General features: G+C 42.2%; 1 long non-coding RNA gene and 1 gene segment (V, D, J or C); one reads left to right on the top strand and one right to left on the bottom strand.

Moving 5' to 3' along the window:
- Positions 1-6,198: 6,198 nt before the first annotated feature.
- Positions 6,199-13,193, bottom strand: LOC109876180 (Ig heavy chain C region, membrane-bound form-like; the record flags this gene model as incomplete). The annotated part of the segment is given in 10 exon segments: positions 6,199-6,555; positions 7,504-7,655; positions 7,828-8,115; positions 9,193-9,513; positions 9,693-10,018; positions 10,142-10,432; positions 10,609-10,879; positions 11,044-11,343; positions 11,482-11,775; positions 13,064-13,193. Coding segments are annotated over 10 exon segments (2,385 nt in total), but the record flags the coding sequence as incomplete, so codon positions are not given.
- Positions 13,194-13,322: 129 nt separating this feature from the next.
- On the top strand, positions 13,323-14,230 carry LOC109876176 (uncharacterized). The gene is made up of 2 exons (XR_004210467.1): positions 13,323-13,432; positions 13,570-14,230. It is a non-coding gene; the product is annotated as an uncharacterized LOC109876176 (long non-coding RNA).
- Positions 14,231-14,814: the final 584 nt, after the last annotated feature.

Below are 14,814 nucleotides of genomic sequence, written 5' to 3'. Positions count from 1 at the left end.
ATACATGGCTAAACAACACTCAATTACTTTTCAAATCAGAATTTGACATGTTCTCCCACATCTGCAATACATCACTGTTGTGTGGTTTTAAATATGTTACTGCACTTTCACAATGATACATCGGCCCTTTTTAGGGTTAACCAAGATGCTATTTCAGGGAAATGTCTTTATCAGAGTGAAGGTGCATCCTGGGTAGAAGTCAAGCTTGGGTAGCTTTGAATTACTCCACCCAACACTCATTTTGATAGACACACTTGATAAAAACACATTTTTAACTCTCTCCCCTATAAATAATTACAATCAAGACATAGTAATGTATTTAGGTGGAGGTGCCCAGAACAGATATGAGAAACCACATGTTGTTGTTTTGTCACACTGCTTTGCTTTATCTTGGCCAGGTCGCTGTTGCAAAAGAGAAATTGATCTCAACTCGCCTACCTGGTTAAATAAATGTTAAATAAAAATAACTAAATAAATGGACATTTGTTACTTTAGTTAAGGACTCATTGTTCAATGCAATTCTTGAAAAGTGTGTTATATGTATTACAAACACAAACCATGAATATGGTGTGTCAATAACATTGTGTTTGATGAGTAGCAGTGAATGACTGAAAATATTAAATAATAAAATGAATACAACTGTTGACAACAGCTTCTAATATAAATGAAGTAGTGATTCAATTGTCTCATTATTTGAACCATCTCCCCATTTATTCAAACCAAATGCAAATCGTGTTCACATGGTTGAAACATTGTATGGTTACCAGCCACCAGGTGATTTATGTAAAAGGCCGTTTCTCCTCAGTTGAAACATGGTAGTGAGAATTAGATCATGAAAGTGTATAGGAACAGTCCCTGCAGTCCCTGGGCTACTTAACTACTTTAACTGTCTATCTGAATCATCAGAGATGCTAAACTGGGACCCTGAAACACCCAGGTGACAGACTGGAGTTCACCAAGCGTGGTGCCACACAGCTGTGAGGGTCACAAAGGGGAAGAGAGATGGATAGGGTGTGTGAGAGAAACAGACACCACTGAGAAAAGGAGAGCAGGGCCTGTGTGGAACAGAATAGATTATCAAACATAAACCCTTAGATTATGGAATGGATGCATTAATAGTTACTTCTCATACAGTTTGACGAACATGATGGAAAATATGCTGTTTCTGTGTGACTTAAAGCATACAATTATGACAAAAGTAACTACAAATATGTTTATTCCATACTCTAAGTATGTACGATTAAATAGTCAGTTTATATTGATAAATTCATTGAATTTGGTCAGAATCTGTGACTGATACATTTTACCTCTTAGAAATGACATTACAGTTTCAATATCTCAGGCCCAGAAAGTCAGATTCGTACAAGGTAAAGTTCTCCTGGTTCAGTTTTCTCAGAGGCTCTACATTATCAGAGAATGGTTCTTGCTGGTGCTACAGACCACAGCTGTAGCTGAAAACATCTACATTTTCATCCATTCTGTATATTTGCATGTCTTAAAGCATAACAACTGTTTGAAAAGTAACTATTAGTACATCCATTCCATTGTCTGTGTTGGTTTGAGAATTGTTTTAATCATTTGTAGCTCCCAATGTTGGTGGACGTGCAGGAATCTGATGTTTCTATGGTGTTTCTAGCTCCCACTGTTGGTGGACGTGCAGGAATCTGATGTTTCTATGGTGTTTCTAGCTCCCACTGTTGGTGGACGTGCAGGAGTCTGATGTTTCTATGGTGTTTCTAGCTCCCACTGTTGGTGGACGTGCAGGAGTCTGATGTTTCTATGGTGTTTCTAGCTCCCACTGTTGGTGGACGTGCAGGAGAGTGGTGGACGTGCAGGAGTCTGATGTTTCTATGGTGTTTCTAGCTCCCACTGTTGGTGGACGTGCAGGAGTCTGATGTTTCTATGGTGTTTCTAGCTCCCACTGTTGGTGGACGTGCAGGAGAGTGGTGGACGTGCAGGAGTCTGATGTTTCTATGGTGTTTCTAGCTCCCACTGTTGGTGGATGTGCAGGAGTCTGATGTTTCTATGTGTTTCTAGTTCCCAATGTTGGTGTACGTGCAGGAGAGTGGTGGACGTGCAGGAGAGTCTGATGTTTCTATGGTGTTTCTAGTTCCCAATGTTGGTGGGTGTGCAGTCTGATGTTTCTATGGTGTTTCTATGGTGTTTCTAGCTCCCACAGTGTTGGTGGATGTGCAGGAGTCTGATGTTCTAATCCAGGAGGAGATCTTTGGTCCCATCCTGCCCATCCTAACCATAGAGTCTCTGGAGGAGGGCAAAGACTGTCAATCGCCAAGAAAAAAAACACCAAAGCAGGTTGAAATTTCAGGAAACCTTTTCAAACAGCTCTTACACTAAAAGTGCATTATCGTCAAGTTCACAATCTCACAGTATTACTCCAACCTCATAGTGTGGAAATATACACTGCTCAAAAAAATAAAGGGAACACTAAAATAACACATCCTAGATCTGAATGAATGAAATATTCTTATTAAATACTTTTTTCTTTACATAGTTGAATGTGCTGACAACAAAATCACACATAAATTATCAATGGAAATCAAATTTATCAACCCATGGAGGTCTGGATTTGGAGTCACACTCAAAATTAAAGTGGAAAACCACACTACAGGCTGATCCAACTTTGATGTAATGTCCTTAAAACAAGTCAAAATGAGGCTCAGTAGTGTGTGTGGCCTCCACGTGCCTGTATGACCTCCCTACAATGCCTGGGCATGCTCCTGATGAGGTGGCGGATGGACTCCTGAGGGATCTCCTCCCAGACCTGGACTAAAGCATCCGCCAACTCCTGGACAGTCTGTGGTGCAACGTGGCGTTGGTGGATGGAGCGAGACATGATGTCACAGATGTGCTCAATTGGATTCAGGTCTGGGGAACGGGCTGGCCAGTCCATAGCATCAATGCCTTCCTCTTGCAGGAACTGCTGACACACTCCAGCCACATGAGGTCTAGCATTGTCTTGCATTAGGAGGAACCCAGGGCCAACCGCACTAGCATATGGTCTCACAAGGGGTCTGAGGATCTCATCTCGGTACCTAATGGCTGTCAGGCTACCTCTGGCGAGCACATGGAGGGCTGTGCGGCCCCCCTAAAGAAATGCCACCACACACCATGACTGACCCACCGCCAAACCGGTCATGCTGGAGGATGTTGCGGGCAGCAGAAAGTTCTCCACGGCGTCTCCAGACTCTGTCACGTCTGTCACATGTGCTTAGTGTGAACCTGCTTTCATCTGTGAAGAGCACAGGGCACCAGTAGCAAATTTGCCAATCTTGGTGTTCTCTGGCAAATGCCAAACGTCCTGCACGGTGTTGGGCTGTAAGCACAACCCCCACCTGTGGACGTCGGGCCCTCATACCACCCTCATGGAGTCTGTTTCTGACCGTTTGAGCAGACACATGCACATTTGTTGCCTGCTGGAGGTCATTTTGCAGGGCTCTGGCAGTGCTCCTCCTGCTCCTCCTTGAAAAAAAGGCGGAGGTAGCGGTCCTGCTGCTGGGTTGTTGCCCTCCTACGGCCTCCTCCACGTCTCCTGATGTACTGGCCTGTCTCCTGGTAGCGCCTCCATGCTCTGGACACTACGCTGACAGACACAGCAAACCTTCTTGCCACAGCTCGCATTGATGTGCCATCCTGGATGAGCTGCACTACCTGAGCCACTTGCGTGGGTTGTAGACTCCGTCTCATGCTACCACTAGAGTGAAATCACCGCCAGCATTCAAAAGTGACCAAAACATCAGCCAGGAAGCATAGGAACTGAGAAGTGGTCTGTGGTCACCACCTGCAGAACCACTGCTTTATTGGGGTGTCTTGCTAATTGCCTATAATTTCCACCTGTTGCCTATTCCATTTTCACAACAGCATGTGAAATTTATTGTCAACCAGTGTTGCTTCCTAAGTGGACAGTTTGATTTCACAGAAGTGTGATTGACTTGGAGTTACATTGTGTTGTTTAAGTGTTCCCTTAATTTTTTGGAGCAGTGTATATAAAACACAGAAAAAATCATGCTATTGACTGCACTGGGCCTTTAAATAATTTTTAAATACTTATGCTTATTAGCCTCTATTATTGACAGTTCTTCATTAACAAATAATTGCTTCTAAATAACAACCAGGTGAATTCATATCACTTGATATCTGTATTTAGCAGTAACATACAAAGCAATAACAGTTTTTTACAGTTTTCTTACCTGGTCATTGCAGTCTTATTTACCTGTAGTTTCCTATTGTCGTTACCCTGTTATTTCAGCACTGTAAACTGAAGTGCTACCAGCCTTTAATCCAGGGAATCACCACCCATCAACAAGGCATGTTGAGACGGGGGTGCAGCCCAATATCCTAGATTGGATTCCTCTCCTTGTCACCTTCCCTTAACCTGTACAAATCCGAGCACACGGGATATGTGGAAACAATATGGTGGAAACTTATTTCTGAAGGTTCATCTCTGTGCATTTCACATCTGTGGAGAGGAAGGAAGGAGAAAAAGAGCGGAAGCCACTTCAGTCTATTGGGACACATCCTGGCAGGGATTACATCTCCCTCTACTGATCCATACAGAGATAAAGATCCAGTACACAAACCACTAACCAGCGCACTGAAATAAACAATACACTGTGGAGACATGCAGAACAGTGCAGCATCTGGGTAGAGGATAGTTATGATGATGATGGTGGAGCTGACAACAGTGTTGATGTTGATTTAGTTATGTTGGTGATCACGGTGGTAACCAATGACATGCTGATTAGAGGGTGACTATCCGGCTAAACGGCTGTCATTTGTCTGTGCCCTACTGAGTGAGGATGTTCACTGGTTATTTCTCCATGGTTGGTGATGGAGACTAGGGAGAGGGTCAGATGGAGAAAGAGGTGGTCAGACAGGGAGATGCTAGATGGACAGCCTGCTGGGCAATGTGCCCTCCTCTCCCCTGTCGTCAGCCCCTTGGCACGTCAGTTGGCAAAACGCTATGACTCGGTCCCGGCAACAGTGTCACAGCATTGGTCCTCAGTCACGGCGGTCTGAGCCAATCAGAGCACTTACGATGCCAGATTACACAAGAGCCAGCCAATTAGGAAGCTGGGTGAACTCAGTCTCTACCCTCTCACGTGAATTCCTTCGAACCCTCCAGATATACATATACACACACACTCAGATGTCACAACAGCACACACACATACACTCACACAGATATTCACGCTCACATGCTTTCATTTTTTCTTGCAGACATATGCACAGATTGTGAGAATGATGCAACTGTATCTTCCTCTGTATTCATGGGGACCTTCCCTAAATGCAGCCAGCTAATATTTTCAGTTGTTTCCTGAACTGTGAGCATCTGCATACAGACCAGTGACCACTGCCACACATGATTGGCCTTTCACATGGGAAACGTACCAGCCCACAGTCAGATGCACCACAGTCTTGTGGCGTCCTCTAGTGGACAACAATGGTGTTACAGTGATGAAATGAGGTGCATGACAGCAAAGGGGTGGGTTTGCTGCAGGTAGAAAATCCTAATAAATTGTATTTAATTGACACAAGCTGTCTCCAATCAATCAATAAATTAATGTCTGGTTGTGCATGTGATTTGGTGGCAGTATCGCCTAAGCCAGTGGAGGCTGATCTACAAATAGTATTCCCAAATAATAGGCTTTGTGTGATTAAGATTCAAAGAGCTACGCCTCCCCTGGCTTTGACAAATCCCCCCATCAAACAAACACAACAAGACTTGGGTCAATTCCTAGGATTCTCTAGCAGCAGCAAACATAGCTTATCATGCTGGAAATATTTATTTTAACTTTATTTAACTAGGCAAGTCAGTTAAGAACAAATTCTTATTTTAAATGACGACCTAGGATCAGTGGGTAAACTGCCTGTTGAGGGGCAGAACAACAGATTTGTACCTTGTCAGCTCGAGGATTCAAACTTGCAACCTTTCGGTTACTAGTCCAATGCTCTAACCACTAGGCTACCCTGCCGCCCCATCTCAGTAGAAAGTGCCAGAAAAACAACAACCAAAAAGCATGGTCCTACTCATATGCTCTATAATGTTGTTCTCTATATGTATTTATGTCAAATCACATATGCAACCATATTTATATTCTTACTAAAGGTATATATTTTAACATGACTTAAAAATGATAAACTACAAATAACACACAAGAGGGAGAAGGACAAAGTAAGTAGTTTGAAATCATGTTTTATTATCAGAAGATAATTCAGCAATAACTGCAATGGTATGCTTTATTTAGTAGTGGTTAAATATCTATTTTTATCTCTGTTCAAAAACTCTAGAACGTTTTATCAAGAAATGAGAGCAAGTAAGCACACCTCCACATTGTCTGTCTTTGTGGGGAATAAAAACAAGAACACTTCCCTGTCATCAAACCTGCAACAGGTAACCGTAAGAAATTCAAACTATGCAATTTTCTTAAGAAACGTGTTGTGATTTTATAAGAAAAGGTTGAAATAAATGGTTTCATTTCCAGTTGAACTCCTAGGGATCCATCATATGGAAGTGTCCTGAAGTCATAATTTTGTCTGAAAAAATAAATAAAAAGGAAGTAAGTTTAAAAATGCTGAACAGGATGTGAGAAGACCGAGTGTAGCTGTGGCTTAGCCAGCAATAAAATGAGAGTAAGTGTCATAATGAGATTTCAGTGACAGATACATAATGCAAAGAAACAAACATATACAGTGGGGCAAAAAAGTATTTAGTCAGCCACCAATTGTGCAAGTTCTCCATCTGTAATTTTCATCATAGGTACACTTAAACTATGACAGACAAAATGAGAAAAAAAAATCCAGAAAATCACATTGTAGGATTTTTTATGAATTTATTTGCAAATTATGGTGGAAAATAAGTATTTGGTCAATAACAAAAGTTTCTCTCAATAATTTGTTATATACCCTTTGTTGGCAATGACAGAGGTCAAACGTTTTCTGTAAGTCTTCACAAGGTTTTCACACACTGTTGCTGGTATTTTGTCCGATTCCTCCATGCAGATCTCCTCTAGAGCAGTGATGTTTTGGGGCTGTTGCTGGGCAACACAGACTTTCAACTCCCTCCAAAGATTTTCTATTAATTAAAAATCCTACAATGTGATTTTCTGGATTTTTTTTCTCATTTTGTCTGTCATAGTTTAAGTGTACCTATGATGAAAATTACAGGCCTCTCTCATCTTTTTAAGTGGGAGAACTTGCACAATTGGTGGCTGACTAAATACTTTTTTGCCCCACTGTAGCCTTTGGGGAGACCAATATGAATAATATTGAACATGAAGATAATCTGAATACCCTCTGTGTGGGATGACATTTGATGTCTGAAACTCAACAGGTGCTTCAATAGGGAATTAAAGCAGTAAAGACACACTGGGACATAAGAATGCATTCTTCTTCTTCAGAAAAAAGGCAAACTGCACAAATATATATTTGCACTTCAAAGCCAGGCAGTGAAAACCTGTGAGGTTGTTATATCCTCCCTCTCACCTTGACCAGAGTGACTGTGAAGCTGTAGAGGAGGGAGATGAGGAAGAGGACCAGAAAGATGCAGGCCATGTTCCAGTTCTCCTCTGCAGTGTCCGCCAGGATTGGATCAGACCTGTTCTCGTCAAAGAACACACCCTCCAGCTCAAGGAGCTCTACTCAAAATGAAAGAGGAGATTTTCAGTGAGAAAGAGTTGCAGAAACAGGATAGCCTGGAATCCATACTGAAATGCTCTGTTACAATGGTGAAACAGAGCATATGAGGCTAGAAACAGGCTAGCACCAGGAAAATGTTCTTGTATCAGAATTGAGTGAACAGACAGACACCTGGTTTGGATATGTTCAGGGCCAGAGTCTGGGTGGTGTGGGTCACCCTGCAGGTGTAAACAGCCCCCGGTGCCCAGTCCTGGGGTGCCAAGCTCAGGTAGCTCCTGATGCCAAACTTACCCCCTGGTGCCCTGTAGGGGGTGCTAGTGTTGTTGTTCCACAGCTCTGTGACGTTGTCCAGCAGCCAGGTGATGTTGATGTCTGAAGGGCTGAAGCCAAGCACCAGGCAGACAAGCTCACTGGGACCCTGGAACAGGGTGGCTGTTGGTGAGGAGGGGGTCACTGAGCCTGGAGAGCGAGCGAAAGTGAGAGTCAGGGAAGATAGACTGGAGTGGATGAGACTGGGCAGAGAGGGGGCTGCATGACAGAGTCTGGGAGAGAAAATGTGGCATTGTTTGCATCTTACTGAATTGTTTAATTCATAGAGTCTCGCTGCAGTCTGCAGCCATAAACTATGATGTTGTAGCTACAGTATATCTACTTTTTCAAAACCCTTTTCGACTGCAAATCCAGAATCCGCTCCTTGACAGCTAGCAACACAGATTATTATTGGTGGTGGTGTTGTTGTATCATTGACACTAGGGTTTGCATTTGCAACGGTTCTGTCCTGTCTAGACGGTACGTTCAGACTCACGCGGCACTTGACCACAAGTGACTTTGGCACCAAAACTTCAGAACCTTGGAGTTGAGAACTTGCTAAGAAGAAAGGATATAATCAGTACATCCTTTTAACTACTCAAATCAAATAGCTTCATTTTTACATGTTTTCACTTATGAGTTATGATGAATTGGCTAAATGTGGAAATATCTACTTGTATTGTTTTGCTTCTTAGAAAAATGAGCAAATGAATGCACAAGCTAGCATAACAATATAGCTTGGCTAGCTGGGTTAGCCAACTAGATAAACATAACCAGCGAGCCAATTTAGTTAGCAAATCCAACAGAACTGATCATTTGACTAATATAGCAATATATTGAGTTAATGTTATTCTGAGATGTTTATAAAAATTGTACTAATGGAAATGGTCTGAGGTCAATTCTAAGTTCAACTCAAGAGTGGTCTGCTGACCTAGCCTACATTTCTGTCATGATGACATTTTTTTTACACAATGAGGGGTTTGGAGGATAGAATAGCCTATTCGTATACCTACTGTAGGGCATGAAAGAGAGAGTTGGGATGCACAAAATGGGCATTGTGCACTACAAATTTTATTGGGAGACACACTAACCACATATCTCTGGTATTGTTCTCATCTCAATTCTTCAAGTCATTAGACAACATTATCAACCAACAGTTTTACTATTCATCAGTACATGTTATTACAATCTAATCCATGGCACTGTTCAAATCAACAGTCCACTCACCAAATACATTCTCTATTGTGCTGGTGATAGGTCTCTTGGACGACTCATGTCTGACAGCACAGGAGTAATTGGAGTTCTGATTCCACTCGGACCTGGGCACGATGAGTCTACTGTTCATGGAGTAGGTGCTGCTCCCTGCATAAAGAACTGAAGGGCTACTGGAGTAGCGAGATAAAGGTAGGCGACTGCCAGCCTTCTCCCAATTCACTATTACATCAGAGGGGAACAACCCAGACACTAAGGAAAGCAGTGTGCCATTATTTGACCCCCATAGATCAGAATCTGATGGTCTCACTATCTTTATAGAGGGTGGCTTGGGATCTGGAGGGACAAAACAAATTTACAGGAAACTGATTAGTTATTGGATTTTGGGCCTATTCAGTCAAATGTACCAGAAACATTTTGTTTATTAATATGTCAGATAGGCACAAAGATGTATGTATGTATCAAAAACCTGCATTCTGGGTTATGTGTACCAAATGAGTGTTGAATTTGCCCACCTCTGCATTTGATGATATGCTCCTCCTGGCTTGGCTGGTGCAGCGGTGCTTCACCTCACAAGACACACGTTTGTGTGCATGCCAGTCCCTCACAGACACGTTAAACATGATCTGCTCAGTCTGTGTCCCATTTGAATGATCCTTGGGGGTCGGTGTGACTCCACCTTGAGAAGCCACAACCCCATCCACCTTCCAGCTGTCAGAAAAACCCCCAAGGCTGAGACCCACCAGCAGACAGGTGACAGGCACCGTTCCATCTGTCCTCAGCTCTTGAAGAGTGGGTCCCTGTAGGTAAACCCCCACTTTCTGAGATGATATTGGAGTCACTGAGAGGAAGGGGAATTGAGTGTCTTAAGCCACTTTCAGACAAAGAATGCTTACATTACTAAAGGATGGTTAGGCCTATATCACTGCTCCAGGATAGTATATGTCATAATAGCAAAAACTACCTGCACATATATTGATGCTCTTCCTGACTTTCTGAAGATACTTGTCGATGACCTCACAGGTGAAGACCCTCCCCTGGTTCCACTCCTGCTGTGTTACTGTGATATGACTGGTTACTGCCACACGTCCGTCTTCCCCCATCTTTATGTCATTGGCTGCTGCATCCCTCTGTTTAGACCCAGAGAGCCACTTGATCTGAGGGTTGAAGCCCCACCCAGAACACATGAGTTTCTGGGTTGCTGAGCCAGACATCTCCTCACTGGGGACTGGAAGGAGCTCCATAGACAGTTCACCTAGAAACAACACAAATAGTTTTTAATTTTAAACCAACAATGGAAACATAATTTCCATACATAGCCATACATAAAATTACATAAATAATAAAGATGATATCATAAGGTAACAATGACAGAAGATGACCCATCAAAAAACATTCCTATTGAGTTAGACACCCAGCTGTTGGAGAAACCTTGGTTAACTTTACAGGTGAAAGTGTTGTCTGTCTTCCAGTGTGATTTGGGGATAGAGAACTGTCTGGTGAGCGAATGGGGGCCTTTGGAGGCAGGCAGATCCACATACTGTTTCTCAGGGAAATCAACCCCATTGGCCTGAAAGGTGATGTAGAGGTCACTGGAGGAGAGTTGTGTGATGGCACACTCCAGCACAGCACTGTCTCCCTTCAGTAACTCTGGGAGAGACCTCCTGATCAGCACTGTGGGAGTGCTGCTCCACTGCAGGTCCTGGAGAACACACACACACAGAGGAGAGGAATCATCAGGAGAAAGGAACATTGATCTGGCTTCAATGTCAATAAGGTCTAATTTTAATGTGCTAGGAATGTAAGAAGACTGAATGTTTTTCTGTACTTCTCTCCGTATATATTTTCACAAAGTTCCATTCTAACCTTCAACATTGCTGGTCTTCTGTGTGGGTTTGAAGCATCGATGTTCAGCTCTGCATGTTATTGTGTTCAGGGTTTTCCATTGGCTTGAGGGAAGAGTCAGATTACTGCTGATGCTCTGAGTTGTGCTGCTGGCCTGGTTCACCTGGGTCCTACTGGTTGGGTCTTTTCCATCCAGAAGCCAGGACACGTTGGCGTCATACGCAGAGTGGACCACACATGTAGCTGTTACCTCAGTCTGTGTCATCACTGTCCTGAATCTGGGGGTCTCCAGGTGGAGGTATGGAGTAGACGAGGGAAAAGCTGAGAGCAAAACAGATGCGGGTGAAGATAAAATCTATCAATATGTTTTGTACTCACAGACAATTTGTTTCTGATTCATAATTTTTTTTTGAAGCTGAATTGAAACAGGTAGTGGGTGTCTATCAGTTCACAACCTACCTGTACATAAACTGGTGCTCTTCCTTGTAGTTTTCTGAAGATCCGTGTCGATGACCTCACAGGTGAAGACCATACCCTGGTTCCAATCCTGCTGTGTTACTGTGATATAACTGGTTAGTGCCACATGTCCGTCTTCCCCCATCCTTCTCTCATAGGCTGCTGCAGACCTCTGTTCAGACCCAGAGAGCCACTTGATCTGAGGGTTGAAGCCCCACCCAGAACACATGAGTTTCTGGGTCCCTGAGCCTGACGGCTCCTCACTGGGGACTAGAAGGAGCTCCAAGGATGGTTCACCTGGAAACAACACAAACACTTTTAGACATGAAGTGGTAAATTAAGATTATGCAATAGAGATTTTTTTTTTTTTTGTCCGAGAGTTGGTGAATAAGGCACTGGAGAATGCGGTAACTCAGCAGACGGTGAGGTTTGGACCAATTCCAGATTCCGACCAATGGGGTGAATGCTACATGCCTCCGGGCCTTGTGGACGATGCTGATTCATTCGATCCTGATGACCTACAATTTTCTTAGTTCTGATGTGTGAAGGTTGTAGTGAAAATCCTAAAAAGTGAAGAGCTATAACTAGAAGTAGGGATAGAACTAACCCCTTAAGTTGAGGAATTAATTAATTAATTAAAAACATTTATCTTGTGTGTGTAATATTTAGTCAATGGGTGGATTGATAGAAGAATTTGTGTTTAAAGTAATGACTAAGATATTTCACCCTGAAACTGTATCACTTTGTGTGAAATCCATTAGACACATAAGACTATAAGTTGATCATGTGTGCGGCTTAGGCAGGATAGAATTAGGACATTGTGTTTATTTTTAGCTATGTAAGCAGGGTGTAGTTGTGACAACAAAGGATAAGATGAGCTATGGACAGACAACTTGTGCAACTGTGAAACCAATAACAGAAGATTCTGTCCTCACCCTGGATAGTGGAAAAGTTCAGCCTGTCCGACTATGGAGTAGCCCATGATAAGTAAACTTGATAAATAAACGTGTGTGTGTGTGTGTGTGTGTGTGTGTGTGTGTGTGTGTGTGTGTGTGTGTGTGTGTGTGTGTGTGTGTGTGTGTGTGTGTGTGTGTGTGTGTGTGTGTGTGTAAAAAGACTAGCTCTGCACTAGAAGGGCAGAGCTCTCTGAATAAAGAACTGATCATTTGTATGCTGGGACTCTGTCTGTTTATTACAACTTAGAGTCTTACAACCTCTAGGATACAGATGGAGTTATAAAATAGTTCAGTTAGAACATTGAGATAGAAAATCTTGTGACAGGGTGTCACGCCCTGGCCATAGTGAGGTTTTTATTCTCTAGTTTGGTTAGGCCAGGGTGTGACTATGGTGGGCATTCTATGTTCATTCTCTAGTGTTGTATTTATTTGTTTGGTCCGGTATGGTTCTCAATCAGGGACAGCTGTCTGTCGTTGTCTCTGATTGAGAACCATACTTAGGTAGCTTTTCCCCACAGGGGTTTTGTGGGTAGTTAATTTCTGTTTTGTACCTGACGGAGCTGTTTCGGTTGTTCTTTTGTTACTTGTTGTATTTAGTCTTCAGTTTAATAAATAACATGAACACGTACCACGCTGCGCTTTGGTCCTCACCTTCTTCCACCAACAGCCATTACACAGGGGATGTTCTAAGATTTTTGAAACAAAGGTGTAGACTGAAAATGACAGTTGTGAATTAGGGAGATAGTCTCTGGGGGTCAGTTATTATAGCAGACTATTGTAATGGGAGGAGACATTGGCTCTTGGTACACAGAATATATTTGCATCTCCATGGGGTTAACTCTCTCAGGTCTATGCAAAGTTAAATTCCTTTTGTCTATATAAAGTGGAGTGTCTGTCTTTCTTTCAGTAAGAGTTAAGAATCCAGCATCGAACCAACCCAGCTTGAATACAAACCATGTTCCCTGCATCTCTGCTGCTGCTGCTTGTAGCTGCATCATGTGAGTCTCCTTAGATTTGTTTTTGAAACTGAACATTTTATTTGCAGTTCTATATCAATATATTCAACTGTTAAATTACTTTTCTGACTACTCTGTAAATCCATAGATTGTTTTCATTCTAATTCTTCCATTGACAGGTGTGCACTGTGGTCTTGAGCTCACCCAACCAAGCTCATTGGATGTAAAGCCTGGAGAGTCTTTGAGCATCACCTGTAAGGTCTCTGGTTATTCTCTGACTGATAGCAGCAACGTCTATGGAATAGGCTGGATCCGTCAGCCTGTAGGAAAAGCACTTGAATGGATTTGGACCATCTATTATGATGGAAGCTCAAGATCTCAAAGTTCCCTAAAAGACAGGTTCAGTGTCACAAGAGACACTTCCAGCAACACAGTGTTTTTAAAAGGACAGAATCTGCAGACTGAAGACACAGCTGTGTACTATTGTGCTCGGTGGCCACAGTGATACAAACCACCAACAGACCAGTACAAAAACCCTATATGTATGTGATGAATCAAGTACAAGCACAAACAGTATGGCACTTATTAGTATAAGTAGAGTCCAAATAAATAACCAGTGGTGTAAAAGACTTAAGTAAAAATACTTAACTAGTCTCTTGGGGTATTTGTACTTTACTATTTATACTTTTTAAAACTTATCATTTTACATTCCTAAGTAAATGTCTGTACTTTTTATTCCATACATTTTCCCTGACACCCAAAAGTACACGTTACGTTTTGAATGCCTAGCATGACAGGAAAGTGGACCGAGTCATGTACTTAACAAGAGAACATCCCTGGTCATCCCTACCAAATGCTTGTATTGGTTGACTTTCACTTTAACTTGACTCATTTTCTATGAATGTATCTTTACTTTTACTCAAGTATGACAATTGGGTATTTGTTCCACCACTGTAAATAACTAGTATAAAAATGAATAAATTGATTGACTGTTACAAGCTGAACCAACCTGCATTATGAACTGTTAAATTAAATACAAAGTTGAGTGAAATGTTGATTCTCTCTTTGTTTACAGCATGTTATTATAACACAATAATGAATTGTTTCAATGTTTTTGCTAATGGCACAGCATTCCTTAATGAATTTGTGTGATTCTCCAGGCTTTTTAACCACTGGTCAAGACTCAGTCAATGTCTGACTGCGAACACCTGTGGAAACAAAGTAACATTAGAGAAAATCTCTGGACTCAAAACCTCTGTGATCATTCTGTATCAAATAAAAACAGTCTAATAGTGTTCACCTGTCAAGCCCATTGTCATCAGTAGAGCCACAATAGGAAATGTCATGATTAATTATTAGTAGTTATGATGTGTCTCTGTTCTTCAATCTAGTCAGTGCTTCTCCTCCACTCTGCAGTGAGATAA

Source organism: Oncorhynchus kisutch, linkage group LG6 (genome assembly GCF_002021735.2).
Source record: "Oncorhynchus kisutch isolate 150728-3 linkage group LG6, Okis_V2, whole genome shotgun sequence".
NCBI lineage: Eukaryota > Metazoa > Chordata > Actinopteri > Salmoniformes > Salmonidae > Oncorhynchus > Oncorhynchus kisutch.
This window is presented reverse-complemented; position numbering and strand designations above follow the sequence as displayed.